The sequence below is a fragment of the Capricornis sumatraensis genome, chromosome 1 (genome assembly GCF_032405125.1).
Source record: "Capricornis sumatraensis isolate serow.1 chromosome 1, serow.2, whole genome shotgun sequence".
In the NCBI taxonomy this organism is placed as follows: domain Eukaryota; kingdom Metazoa; phylum Chordata; class Mammalia; order Artiodactyla; family Bovidae; genus Capricornis; species Capricornis sumatraensis.
In genome coordinates, this window is record NC_091069.1 from 12,179,217 (window position 1) to 12,193,926 (window position 14,710).

The window sequence follows — 14,710 nt, forward strand, 5'->3', positions numbered from 1 at the left end:
TTGCTGTGGTTAGTGATGAATGAATGATGGCAAGTGGCAGTTGTGTGGGAGGAAGGAGGGCCCTCTTCTTTGAAAGGGTGACCCCAAACCATTTTGGGGCTAGGGAATCATCATACCCTTAAACCCCAAGTGAAACTCTTAAATTTAAGTTTCATCATTTCAAATTGGATGGATACTAGTTTTGAAATACTGCTGGATGCATTACGCTCACTATTTAACTTTCACAAGTTTGTGCTTTAGAGGTAGTGGCTTTGCTTTACAGATGATGAAATTTGGGTACAGAAAGGTTAAGTAACTCATCCAAAGTCATACAGCTAATGATTAGTAGGATAAGAATTCAAACCAAATTATTTTGTTGTGTGAAGTGTTTTAGAGTGTACAGAGAAAAATGATACCAGCCCTGCTTTTTGGGTCTGTTTTTTATTATATATCTAGCCTCTGATAAATATATCCATGGAGGTTACAAAAGAAATATATGACCTATGTGAATGTCCTCAGTTTTTGGTAAACTAGAACAGGAGAGGAGGCTCCACAGAGAGGACAAGAGGACCAGGCTTTGGGGACTGGCAGTCCAGAGCTCAAATCCTGGCTCTGCTGTTTCTCAGGACCTGGAACAAGAGCTTCATATTTTTCTTCTGTGAGATGGGAATAATAATACCTATTTCATGAGGTTGCTTTGAGGATCAAATGAAATCATGTATTTTTTTTAAATGTAGTGTTTTCAAACTCTACAATATTTTATAGATGACAATGGTGTTGTTGCATTGTATGTAAATATAGTAAAACGAGTTACTTTAAGGGAAAAGTGACAGGCACACATGAATTAATTAGAAACATCACTAATCAAGTTTTAATTGGGGAGCCAAATATGTGTTGCCCACTGTACTTGGCTTAGGACCACAGAAGGCCACTTGCTGTGGGAGCAGAAATAGAAAGGTTTTGTAGAAGAGCAGAGCCTTGCAGGATGGAGATAATCCATGGTGATCCATGTCTTGGCCATCTTCATGTCTTTCCAGGTGCTCTTCCACCTCATCTCTTGTTTGCATTTTGTAGCAGAGGTGAATGGTATTGATACCTTCCTCTTCCTCTTTTTACAAATGAGGAAACTTAGTCTCCAGCAGTCGGAAGGGTGTTTCAGTTTGGGGTAAAACCTCAGCTGTGTCATAGATGTACATGGACTCACGCCTCCATTCTGGTGGAACAGAGGAAAGGCCGGGGGGATGGTGGTACTGTGTTGGGTGGGCTTCTAAAGTGAGCCGCAGAGCTGGCGAAACCAAAGTCTTAGACAGAGGCAGGCTAGCACTGACTGAGCTTCTGCTATGTGGCTGGCCCTCTATGAAGCTCATGCCCTACCATGACTCCTTTTAACAATCCTGAAGGTGAGCATCAGGTCCCTGTCTCACAGATAAGGAAATTGTTGCTGGAGGAGGAAAGGGCCTTGCCTAAAAAAACTACCTGGCTGGTGAATGAGTGAGCCAGGATACCAGCCTTGAGAGTCTGCAGCTAGCCCATGACCATCCTGAGGAGGCAGCTGGGCAGGCTCTGTGTGAATGGAGATGTTTCATTAAAGTGAGGTCTTTTCTACCTCCTATGACTGTGCCTTTTCTTAGTCTTATTGATTATAGTTTACTCCCTCTCCCCCACAACCCAACACAAGTAGGCTGGGAACCTCTTGAGTTTAGAGATCACCTTTTAGTCATGCATTGGGTTGACATGACTAACCAAATGGGTGAATGAATGAATGTCCAGTGGATGGATGGTCAGAAAAGGAAGAAAAGCCCATTGGAGAAATAGCCCCTTTGCTGACCTGGGTTGAAAATCTCTTGAATTTTTTAATGAGAATCAGTGCTTATTACCTTGTGAAGAGAGGATTTGGCCTGAGCTGTGAGGTGCTTACACATTTCCCTCCCCTGCCAAGTTTCTGTTTCTGTTTAAAGCACCCTGGGAAATTCCAACAGTGTTTTCAGGGGTCCTCTGAACTGTCGGACTCAGATTTTTAATTTTGTGGAGCAGGAAGGAGCAAATCAGTGACTCCTGGCTCCAGAGGAAAAACCACTACGTTTATCAACTGCTTGGCAGCTCAGTGGCCTTTGGGGCCAGAGGAAGGGAAGGAAAATGTCGCTCTTCCCTCCATGTGTATCTGAGATTTCAGGAGGGAATAGAGAGTTTAGAATACCTGAATATTTGCCTTTCCTCTTCCTGTCCTTTCCACTTTCCCTCTAATTTCTCTTTCCCTTCCTCCTAGGAGGCCAGCAGCTCCCCATGCTGTTCTTTGTTATGTTCTCATATCCATGCGCATGTATTTGAGTACATTTGATATGGGCTGTATAGTGGAAGGAATACTGGCATGGAGAACCCAAATTCAGATCCTTTCTCTGACAAACACTATTTGGGAGAACATGAGCAAACTATTAATCTCTTTAGCCTCAGTGTCCTCATCCATCCAAATGGGTACAGTATTCTATAGCAAACCCTTTCCCTTGAAAATTTTAATGGTGTCTGGACCAGCCATCAAGCTGCTTGATTCCTCTTGTGTGTCTCTGACAAACATCTGTTAAATTACAATTGCTCAATATGTTTGTGATGGAAACAGTGTCAGAGCAGTTAGCAAGATACACTGGGTAATACAGAGTTTTTGATGTTCATCTGAGTTCAGTGTTATCTCCACTGCTGCTAAGCTGTGGACTTTGGACAAATTATTTTGCCTCTCTGACCCTGCATTTCCTCAATTCTGCACAAGCATGTCATGAGGCAGCATGCACACTCAGTCGTTTCTGACTGTGACCCCTTGGACAGTAGCCCGCCAGTCTCCTCTGCCCATGGAATTTTCCAGCAAGAAGACTGGAGTGGGTTGCCATTTTCTACTCCAGAGATCTTCCTGACTCAGGGATTGAACTGCGTCCCGTGCGTCTCCTGCACTGGTGGGCAGATTCTTTACCACTGTGCCACCTCCACAGGGTGTCATGAGGATTGCATTAAATGGTACAGGTAAGGGTCGGGCCACAGGAGAAACACATCACCTGTTGTTCTGGGAGTCAGTCGTCTGATGGATGCAGAGTCTGTAACACAGTCCCTGTTCCTGTGCAGGCCCCTGTAAAGTGAGCTCTGCCTCAGACCACACGTAACCAGCCTTTAAGAGGTGACAGTGTGAAGTCCAGCAGTAGTTGTTTAGGATAAAGTTTAGATTGGTGAACTATTAAGATGCAGATTTTGGTTTAGTTTTAACCACATTCTGTACTTTTCAAAACTTAAAAATAGAAAGAAAGCTACCGAGAAGTTACACCTAAGTGAGACATAAACTGCAATGCCAGGAGCCGTATCAGTTGTGCCTTTCTCAAAGAGAAACGAATACTGGATTTTCCACGTAGTGCCAAAGCAAAGCACTTTGAGGGCTTGATAATGCTCTGATTTAAGAGGATAGATGCATCCTCTTGAAGCAAAGTGTCTTTTCAGGAAGTCAGTCTAGACCCATCCCCTTTGCTTGGTGGTCTAGATGCTGGTGTCAGAGGTGCTGTCTCAATTGCTGGTTCAGCCATTGGAGAGGAGACTGCTTACAAACCTGGGGGGTCCCTCCAGCAGGGAGAAGGCCTGCCTGTAGCCAAGACCAGCATCCTAGGCAGATGGGAACTTGGTCACATAGGTTTAAAATAAATGTGTTTTTTTTTTTTCCCCTTTTTACTTAATCCTGTCACAGTCCTGTGTAGCACATGGTCAGGGCCCCATTTTATAGAGAAAGAAACTGAGGTTCAACTACGTTTAAATAACCTGCTGTAGGTCCTGTAAGTAGGAATTAAAGAAGGTTAAACCCAAAGTCCAATCTGACCCCTACTCAGTCCTGTTACTCTCCCAAAGCAGGCTGACTCAGGACTGCACAGGTCTCTTGGGAGGTACCCAATAATATTGCTGCTTTTCTCCTCACTGGAGAAGGGGACAGGACTGACTGAAAAAACCATAGGTGTCTAGGAGGGGTCTGCCTTTGCAAACAAATTTTCTGACAGTGAGATATAGTCTAGATTGGATCCTTTTTATTTGTAGAATTATTACTGTACTGCTTTCATAGTAACAATAGGCAATACCCAGTGCTTATTATATGCCAGACACTATTATAGGTACTATACATATATTAACTCATTTAACCACCATAACAATCCAGTGAAGTCTATATTATTTGCTTTTTGTAAACATTTTACTGAAGTATGAGATTTATAGGAGGTGTACACTCATCTGAAGTGTAAAACAAGTTATTTTAAAGCAGCTATTTTAAAGTTATTTTAAAGCACCACCAGATCAACTACGAGCCCCCGAAGCCCCTCTTGTACGCCCTTGTAGTCATTCTTCCTCTGACCCAAGGATAATGATTGTCCTGGGTGTCAGGACTATTTTAATCTCATCAGACATATGAGGAAACTGAGGCACAGAGAGGTTAAAGGGTTTGCCCAGTAACTGGTGGAGTTGGGACTTGGACTCGGGCACTTCAGGCTCCAGAGAATATGCTCATGTCCTCAGGGAAAGAAGGCATAGCCAGGAGAAGAACAATAGGTTGGAGTAGTTTTTAATGGCATAAAATCATAAGAGTGGAGTCATTGGCCTTTTCCTTTGGTCTGAAAATCAGTTGTTCACATTCATACAGTCTTGGAATTCTGGTCTTACTTTCAAATTGCAAGGATAGAAACTTGCGTTTGAGAGCCTTCCATATATTGCACTTATTGCAACCGGATGCTGTGTTAAATTCCTTACACGTATTATCCCACAAGGGGCTTTCTTGGTGGCTTAGATGGTAAAGAATCCACCCACAATGCAGGAGATCTGGGTTCAGTCCCTGGGTTGGGAAGATCCCCTGGAGGAGGGCATGGCAACCCACTCCAGTATTCCTGCCTGGAGAATCCCCATGGACAGAGGAGCCTGGCGGACTACAGTCCATGGGGTCGCACAGAGTCAGACACGACTGAGCAACCAAACACAGCACAGCACATTATCCCACTTAAACCACCACACACCACTGGAGAGTAAGTAGTATTATCCCCATTTTGTAGATGAGAAAACTGAGACTCAGTAAAGAACTAACTGAAGGTACGCAGTTGCAGAGGCAAGACTTGAAGCTGGCTGTCTCATTCTAGAACCCACATTTTAGCTACCATGGTAATGCCTATCTTACTTGTGTCAACTGTGAATTAATTCTACATGAATTAGTCATGATAATTTTACATGTTTATTGTTATTGTCATTATTGTTGCTATTCCCATCACACTTCCTTGTGCAGACTCATATTGAGCTTACATTGTCCACTGGGGCTCACACTGACATCTATACCAGGCCTGCCTCCCAGTAGAGTGGGCCCAGCCACAGTATTTCATTCTTCAGTTAATCAGCAATTGCCCTGTGTCAGGCACCATCCTGGGCACTGGAGTTGCAAAGATAAAAAAGACATAGCTCTGCCCTGATGATGGTCCTGGTGGAAGGACAGCAGAAAAGATTCACCATGCCCCGGCTCATGAATGCCATACATGCCACCTCACCGACCCACCCTCCCCACAGCCTCCATCCAAGATAAGGACCCCAGTGCTCAGCTGAGGCAGCAGAGACTGGCCTGGGCCTCTGCTCATCAAGGTCTAGAACCAGCTTCTTTGCTCCACCTCCAGCCCCCAGCTTCATCACCAGGGAAGCAGCACATGCTCTTGACCATTCTTTGGATCCCCTGCGTTACCTCACCAGTGCAAACCCTTGCTCTTCATTTTATGACCTGATTCTAAGTCCTGCCTTTTGTCCCTTGCTGCCCAATCCCCTCCCTAGATAAACAGGGTCATCCCTATCTGTGTGGAAGATTGCTGTGGTTTGAACAAGTGCAGCTGATACTTTATACTTTAGCCAGCCTTGGGGACAAACCCATTGGTTTCACACAATCAACTTTAGAAAGTAAGGTTCAATGAAATCTCAGCTAGAGAAGATCCACTGAAGGTGTAGTGGTTCTCAAGTGGACCCCACTTTTGTGTCGGGAAGAATATCAGGGGCATTGGACTCTATATTTATCCTAAGAGGGTATGAGTGGAAAAAAAGTTTTAAAAATCCTAGGCTAGACAAAAAAAAGAAGGAGACCAGGAGCCAAACACAGCTGCAAATCAGAATGTACACTGTTGGTGGCTTGGGGCAGAATTACCTTTTCATGTGGCGTTTGGTTACCATCATTCAAATGTTGTTATTTTTCATGGTCTATTGTGGTTTTATTCTATATTCTGGACATAGCACTAATGTGTTGATCAACTCATTGTGTTATAACTTATGCACAACAAATGACCCATTTAAAGTGTACAATTCAATGAATTCTGAGTTTTATATACTACCAATAAAGATATAGAATATTTTCATCACCCTCAAAAGACCATTTAATTTACATTTTATTTTTTCTTGAGCTTCTCATGTGCCTGTCATTAGTCTAAGTGCTTTAGAAATGTTAGCCCATTTGATCCTCATCACAAGTGTGAGATGTAGGCACTGTTTATAGAGGAGAAAACTGAGGTGCAGAGAGGTGAAGTGAAATGTGCAAGTTTACACAGCTGGCAAGTGGTGGCGCTAAATGAGAGCTCAGACACGCTGGCTTCTGGATCCCATGCTCTTCGTGTCTAGACTCTGCTGCCTCTCCTTCATTCATGTCTTCATTCAGAAACTGCCTGCTGTGGGCCAGATACTGGGGTAGGAGCCGAAAGTTCAGAGATCTGTTTTGGTGGCCCCCAGAAGCCCACACACCAGAGAAGGGATCAAATGCCTGGATTAACACTCTAGATGGATGTATTATTCTGGTTGTGGGAGTAAACCATAGGCTCACATGAGGAATGGCAAACTGACTGCTCCCTCAGGCCCTCTGGGGTAAGGTTAGCCAGGCTTCGCTGAGGCTCCAAGAACCAAGAGGAAGAGGTGACAGGCAGGCAGGAGAGCCACTCTTGGCTGAATTCCCCTGTGGACATCCTGGGAATCTTGCTAACTCTATGTACATTTGCTCATCTAATCCTCATGAGAACTCTGTGAGGTGGGTACTACCATGATCCTCATCTAAAAAACCTGGAGAATTTATAAGGCTGAATCTGTATCTGCTCAGCTGCCCCTGACCACCTCACATACTGTGATTTTTTTTCCCTCTTTCTTGTCCTGAAAGAAAGAGGTCAGATTTCTGTGACAAAGCATAAAGGGAAAGACATTTTTGATTAACAGTGTTTATGGGAAGATGCCATTTTTGTGTGTTTCTCTGTGCAAGAAATGCCATTTGGAAAGCCGGTGTGCATGTCAGTATCTTTTTTTTTTTTTTTTTCATTCTGAGAAAAAGCCTATAGAGTCTGGTGGGGGGAGGGTTTGCAGCTGGCAGGAGCTTTGGCATATGTTGTAACTAAAAAGAGAGGGAATGTGTTGGTGGGACGAGCTACCGGAGAGCTGTCTCGGTGTGCTGTGGTACTAGTAAGTGTTTTAATTGGGTAGGGTTTTTGGAGGACTATTTTGACATCTGCTCGTGTCTTTGCTGATTTTTCTTCACTTAGAGTAGGAAACACAAGCTGTGGATAAAATGACTTTAAAATAATTGGAAGTAAAGATATCTCTCTCAAAGTCGAATTTGAGAGGGACACTCTTTAAGAAGTGGAAAGGAAATTCCACTTCGAGGAATCCATCCTAAAGCATAGGCTTCATGCCTACAGATTTCTTAACAATATTTATAATATTTTCTTAAAAACTGGAAATAGTCAATAAGGGGGCTTGATTGGGTTTGTTTCTAGAAGTGGAACATTTTGTAGCAATTAGCAATGATCTTCACAAAGCTTTTAATGAAGTAAAATATAGCTTATGTTGTAATAAATGAGAAAATCAGAAAGAAACATTATGAATTGCTTCAACTGTGTTTTTAAAAGGAGATATTGGGACAGAGAGTTATGGAAGGAAATACACCAAAATGTTATCCCCAAGGGGAGGGTTAGGGTAACCACAGTTTTCTTCTTTGAACTTCTTTGTCTTTCCAATTTTTTTTAAACATATGTATTTTTTTTCACTTTTTATTTTATATTGGGGTGTAGGTGCTTAACAGTGTTGTGATAGTTGCAGGTGAATAGCAAAGGGACTCAGCCATATATATACATTTTACATACATAATTTTTATGATACAAAAGACAAGGGTCCTTTTGCATAAGAGGAAGCAAGCCCTGAGAGTGTTGGTGTAGCTGCATGTCCTATGTAGATACTTGTTCTGAAGTCTGAGCAGCTGATTTGAGGACGTCTTCAGAAAGAGTCATTCTGAGTTTAAAAGTCAGCTCTGTCGCTCCTTATCTGTGTGATTTGGACCAGTTTCTTTGACCTCTCTGAGCCTCCTCCTTTGATATCGCCCTTATAGCATGGTCAGGGTTAAAGGCAGGCATAGAGTAATGGCCCAGTTTCCTTCTCCATCAGCACTACCCACCCCACCCCCCAGCTTAAGAGGTTTTGTGGGTTTTGTTTTATTTTTTGCCTTTTTTCCTCTTGTTTCCTTGAACCTTTCAAGGATAGGGCACCATCCGGCCAAGCTGGCCTCCGATTCTTTCCTTGGGAACATGAGCTTCAGGAAGGCCCTTGAGTCCACGCCAGCCCCTTTGGAAGAGGCCTTGCCACCAGGAGGGCAGCATTGTCCTATGAGAGGAAACTGTGCCGACCCAGCTCCTCCTGGAGCCTGGTGCGCAAGCATTTTGGTTACTAAGGGGACCCTGGCCTGCTAAGTCAGAAAAAAGGGCCAGGTTTTTTCCTTTTCTTCAGCCTACTGCCATTGTTCAAAAAGTAAACACTCCACACAGCTTAAGCAGCAAGTCCTCCAGCCAGGAGTGGGAAGAAATCAAAAGCCTGCTCCAGCCCAGCCATGGAGAGCCTACAAGGGCTGGTCTGTGCTGGGGGGCCCCACTGGGAACGCAGAAACAACACCCGATCCTGGTCCAGTATCAACAGCCTTGTCTCTGGGTCTTTCAGCGCAGCCTTCTCTCCAGTGGCCAGGCCTCTTGCCCCCATCTGTTTGGGGCTCTCTGGAGCTCTTTGGAAGTCAGATGAGGCAAAATTAGTGATTGTGGGGTGCAGCAGCCTGGAGTCCCTGGATAAGTTCTGGAGCCCCCCATGACCCCTTCTCCCTTTCTGTGTCCAGTGCCAGGGTCTCTGCCTTTGAAGTGAGAGCCCAGCAGTTACCAGAAGGGACCAGAGGATTTTTGCCCTTAGGTCATTGCCACTACAGTTTCCAAACTGGGGTCGTGGCTGATGTGTATATTATAATAGCAATAATAAAAGCTACTATAAGGCTACTGTGTGCCCAGTGCTATGCGTACACCACCTCCAGTCCTCACAGCAGTCCACAAGGAAGAGGGCTACGAGGGATAGTCACAGTTACCTTCTTGATTTTACAGATGAAGGGGCCAATTAGTAACCATATAACCTCGAGCAAGCCCCTTCACCTCTCTAAGACTCAAGTTTCTCATCTATAAAATGGTGACCCCTCATCTCTAGCTACTGCCGAGAATGAAAGAATCTGTGTGCAAGTGCTTTGTGAGCTCTAAAATGTGATATAAGTGAAAAAGGTTCTGATTGAGGCTGTTTTTGTCACTCCCTGCTTGTACACTGCTAAGTATTTAACCTGTTAGATTGCAAAGTAAGGCAGCTAAGGAGCTCCAGACAGTTCCTCATGAGTCTTAATGTTCTCAACTGTAAAATGGGATTGTGCTTTGTAAAATACTAGTTATCAATGCTGTTTGCTGCTAGCTTTTTACCCTGTGAATAAAGCAGTCAGTTAATATGAGCTTTGGGGTTTGGAGGAAAAAATAAACCTCTAAGTAGGCAATCTTGTCCCTCCCCTGTGGCTCTCCACCCACAGGAAGCATTTAGTAAATGTATGAAGTGATTGATAGGTTTGTGGACTAGCCCCTGGAGAAGTCAACAGCAGAAGAAATTTGAGGCTGCTGGTCTTGTTGAGTGGAAGAGTTCTAGGACCCTGCCCTCCGGGAGTATTGTTTCAGCCCTAGGAGGCTTCTGACCAGCATGGCTCCATCCTCCTGCTGACAAAAATCTCAAAATGTTTACTTAGGTACCAAAGTCTGTCCTCGAGGCTGGAATCTGAGGCAACAAACATCAACCAATATTAATGAGCGCTTACCAAGTGCCAATCATTTTGTTGACTGCTGGTTATTATGCAGTGCTGAACCAAACTGATGAGCCCCTGAGGGAACCCACACCCCAACAGGGGGAGGCAGGCAGGCCAAGGGGTGCTAGGGCTCAGAGCAACAAGGATGGCAGAATTTGGTTTCTCTGGGGGTGTCTGAGAACAAGGAGGCTAAAGTGAGGGGCAAGGGCACAGGCTGTGTAGGTGGCCACTGCTGCGTTACCTCTGCCACTCACCTCACCTCCCTGAACCTCATTTTCCTCAAGTTACCTAAAATGAAGATAATAGGGTACACTTTGCAGGGATTGATAAAAAAATCAGTAAAGCATAGAACATGTGCTAGTAAGCATCTATTACACTGTAATTGTTGTCCTTTTCCAGGGCATTAGCAAACATAGGCTTTAGTCACCATTGGGACATCCAGCTCCATCACTAACCCATACAGTGCTCTTGGACGAATTAGGAAAGGGCATCTCCTCTCTCCCTCCACCAGCACCTACCCCCACCTTCAACTGATGCCTGTCTTCAAGCTCGTGGGTTGGCAGATCTCATCCTCAGCTTGGCTAGCTGGGCTTGCTGGGCAGTGCACACCTGCACAGTCATACCCAGTAGCGCAGAGGTTGGCTAATGATGAAACTGACCCCTTCTACATAGGGTGACCACATAGCCCACCTAATGCTGCTGCCCTGGTATAATATACTCTTTCATATCCGCAAGTGTCCCAGTTTGGACCACAAATTACAGGGTCTTCCTGCTTAATCAGGACAAAATGAAAGTTCCAGACTCTAAAGAAATGAGCTTTGATATATAATGGGGTAAGAAGATTGAAGGAGATTGGCAGTAGGAAGTAGGCAAGGGGAAGTAGAGGTGGATTCTAGCAGTGGGTAAATAATGTGATTGAAAACTAGCTTACTCATAGGCTTATACTTCTACAAACCATGGAGAGTTACTGCCGGCTGGTGGGCTCTTGGTTTCTCCAGACCGTCCCTTCATCCTCTCACCAAATATGAACACCTGGTAGGCACAAGCCTCCCTTACCCTTCCTGTTATTATACCAGTAGAATAATGGGTTATGGCCAGAACCTGAGAGCCATGATTCACTGGATTCCTATGGAAAATGGAACCAAATTGAAAGTATGACCTTTCTACTTAATGTTTAAGAGAAATGTTAATATGTTAACACTAGGTTGTACAACGTATTCCATACCCAAGAATGCCAAGATCTGAGAGAGATGGACAAATAATCTTTGGTAAATGAGAAGAGATGGATGGAATGAGACTATGATAAGAGCTAACTGTATATCTGAGTTCCTGGAGCCAGAGCTTTAGACTTCAGCTTCTTCTTTTTTATTTTAACTTGAAAATATAGGAAAAAAAAAAATAATGTTGGGGTGTAAAGATCTCTCCCCCTAGTTGTGTGACCCAGGGCATTTAACTTAGTCTCTGAAACCCTTTTCACTCCTGGGGGTTGGGGATAACCATACAAACTCACGGAGTTTTTGTGATAGTTAGATGGCCTCACATGTTAACTGCTTGGCATTGCGCCTGCCACAGAGTACACTTTGTCAGATGGCACTTTTCCTCCTCACTCCCCTTTCCCTGAGGAAGCCAGGGAAATGTCTGTGTCTTCGTGGCACTTGAATGATTTTCTCTTCTGGATTTTTTCTTTTACTTGCAGAAAGTCAGAAACATGGCCCTGGATGATGTCGTGATCCTGAATGTGGACACCAACACCCTGGAAACCCCCTTTGATGACCTCCAGAGCCTCCCAAATGATGTGGTGGGTAATGAGCTCTTGAGTTCTGACTCCTGGGAGCTCCACATGTTCATGTGGCCGTGAACATGCCTTTGGGGAGGAGAAGGGGTAGAGACCGCTGCGGTTTTCCTGTGGCCTATGAACCACAGTTGGTTTCTGTTATGACCCCTGGGACCTTTGTCTCAGTTAGGGAAGTTGGGAGGTGGTTCACTTTTTTCGTTTTGTATTGCTCTCATAACCCTCACCTGAAGTGACCCTAGGGTCTAGACAGCCTCTCTTCCTGGTGAGTCAGGGGGTCTTGCCATCCCCATTGCCACTGCCGTGTCCAGAGAACAGAACAACCTCCCCAGGTAACCCCACCAAAGGCAGACAGAAGGGCTTCAGTGTGAGCAATCTGGGGCCCTTCAAGCCTACATTTTTCCCTTGTGCCATCGTCAAACCCAGCCTTTTCCCATGTGGTAGAGTATCTGCTGCCGGTGTTCTGAATGTGGCTCCACGTGCCCTAAATCTATTTTTTCCTAGTTACCTCAGGACTAGACAGAAGGTGGGCCTATTTAGGGGAAAGCACCTGGCTGCCGCATTTGCCACACTGACACCTGACCATGCACCCGTCTCGCATCGCCACTCAGAGCTGCCTTGCGGGTGGCTATTCGAAGTAGACCCAGTCTCCCCCATCATCCATACAAAGCAGGAGGATTGGGGTCCCTCAGAAGTGCAGGCCTAATGTTTGTGGTTTAGGTCTGTGACTCTGCTTGAGAGAAAGTGTACAAAGTCACACTGGCTTCCAGACTGGAAGGGGTGGGTGCTCCTAACCGCGTGCACCATGCAGGTCTGGGTTCACGTGGTGGCCGGTGGGCACTGCCCTGCATCCCTGCCAGGAGTCCCAGTGGTCTGGGAGGGGTTGCTGCTTGTTGATGAATGGTTGGCAGCAGGGTTCAGACTCCTCTGCTGTTAACTCGCTGCGAGGTTTTGGGGGGTCATTTGTAAGGATGAGTTCCTTGCACCATAGTTGAACAAGGGTACAATTCACTGACTTCTACATGCTAAACACTTGTCATTGACCTTCCATTTATGCGTCACACCTCTTGGAAAGTATTTGTCTTATCCTTACTTTACCCGCAGAGCTAAAAATAAAGGGAGCCATAGAAGTGAACCCAGCTCTGTCACTCCAGAGCCACCAGCCCCAGCACCCCTCTAGGTGCCCTCTGCATCTGGGGTCTCATTCAGTTGGCATCCTAGCTCCATGGAGTAGGTGAGGAAGAAAAGATGCTCGAGGGGCACATGTCTTGCCACCAACCGTAAGGCTGGTGAGGGCAGAGCTGTGGTTGGAGCCTAGTATGGATGACGCCCTGCCCATGCTGCCGCTACTTTGTGTGTGTGGCCCCTGAGGCAGAGAGAGATGACAGCATAGGAAAAATGAAAATGCCAGCCCTGTGAGGTTTGCTCTTGATCAGGACAGGGTATGTGGTTGGTGTCTTTGGACTTCTTGGCTGTAATTTGAGTTCTTTTGATCCAAGGAATTTGAGGTTTCTATTCCGCTTCCCTTTCAGTGGAGAAGTTCTCTCTTTAAGTCATGGATGTCTTAAGTATGGACCTTGTAGTTACTGAGCAAATGTAGAATGTAAACCTGGGGTATCGGAGGTACAAGGAATGGCTGAGAGCCCCAGGCAGCTGGGGATGAGTGACTGATGGCTCAGAAACCATGGAGGGGACCAACTGTCCCTCAGGCAGTGCTCTGACCCGGTGCTGCACTTCGAATAGCAAAGACAAAGCAGATCTAGTCCTTTCCTTCAAAGAGCATATTCCACTAGGGGAAACAAACATGTAAATTACATATATCTTAAGGTATAGCATATTAGAGGCTAAAAGAAAATAAGAATCAGACACAGAATTGCCCAGGGGGAGGGTAACAGACACCTCCTGAAGATGCCACATTCCAAGATGCCTTTTAAATGATCATGGAACCAAATCTTTGGTTCCTGATCAAAAGAACAACTGTGAGCAAGTCGTTTTCTCTTGCTGAGCTTCAGTTTCCCATCCTTAAAAGAGGAGTACTAGGCCTATCATTAGATTGTCATGGCAAGTAAATGAGATTGTGGTATTCATCAGATGCTTGGCACCATGTTCACATCTTGTCAGTGTATGATAAATGGTACCTGCATTTGTCTTTAATAAGATCACTGTCAATAAGTATAGGCGGAGTTGGTTGGTTCCCTCCTTATCCTAACAGTTCTCAGCCTGCATGAAAAGGACCTCCCATTTACAAGGTGGTTTGTGAAGGGTCCTACAGCAGTGGTTTCCAGAATGGGGCTCTAGACTCATCAAAGACTCCAATATAGTCATGAGTGATCTGTACAGTAGTTACTGTGATTCGGTGGGATTCATAGATCTGGTTCATAGATTTGATTTTTTTTTTTTAATGAGAAAACGAGTTTTATTGTTTTTAAAGCTCTTTGTAGTGGATGTCGATGGTTACCTGCCATACTTGTTCCAGCCAACAGAGTTTAGCCATCAGCATACAAAGCCACTGGGGTGACTGTGCTTTGCCACTGGTACTGATAACTTCTTGTTTCAGTTCACCTGCAATGACCTTGCCCTCCAAGTCTCAGATCTGGATGCTGGGCCTGTGGCAGCAGAGCCAGTAGCAGTTGGGACTGAAGCACTGGGCACTCAACCATCTAGTGTTGAAAGGTGCTTGCCCTCCTTGAGGCTGTGTGAGCTGTCAAGTCCTTGAGAGGGAGAAATCTCATCCAGCACACCTTTGTCCTCTGCGCGTGGTACAGAACTGTGTCCTTTCAATGATTCAGTACGTC

The 14,710-nt window shown here is 45.1% G+C and overlaps 1 protein-coding gene across 1 annotated transcript in view; it reads left to right on the forward strand.

Moving 5' to 3' along the window:
* DENND1A (DENN domain containing 1A) overlaps positions 1 to 14,710 on the forward strand; it is a 539,355-nt gene that overhangs the window by 342,019 nt on the left and 182,626 nt on the right. Inside the window, exon 12 of the mRNA XM_068966275.1 lies at positions 11,820 to 11,921. Coding sequence (XP_068822376.1) covers positions 11,820 to 11,921 — 102 coding nt within the window. The remainder of the gene's footprint in view (positions 1 to 11,819; positions 11,922 to 14,710) is intronic.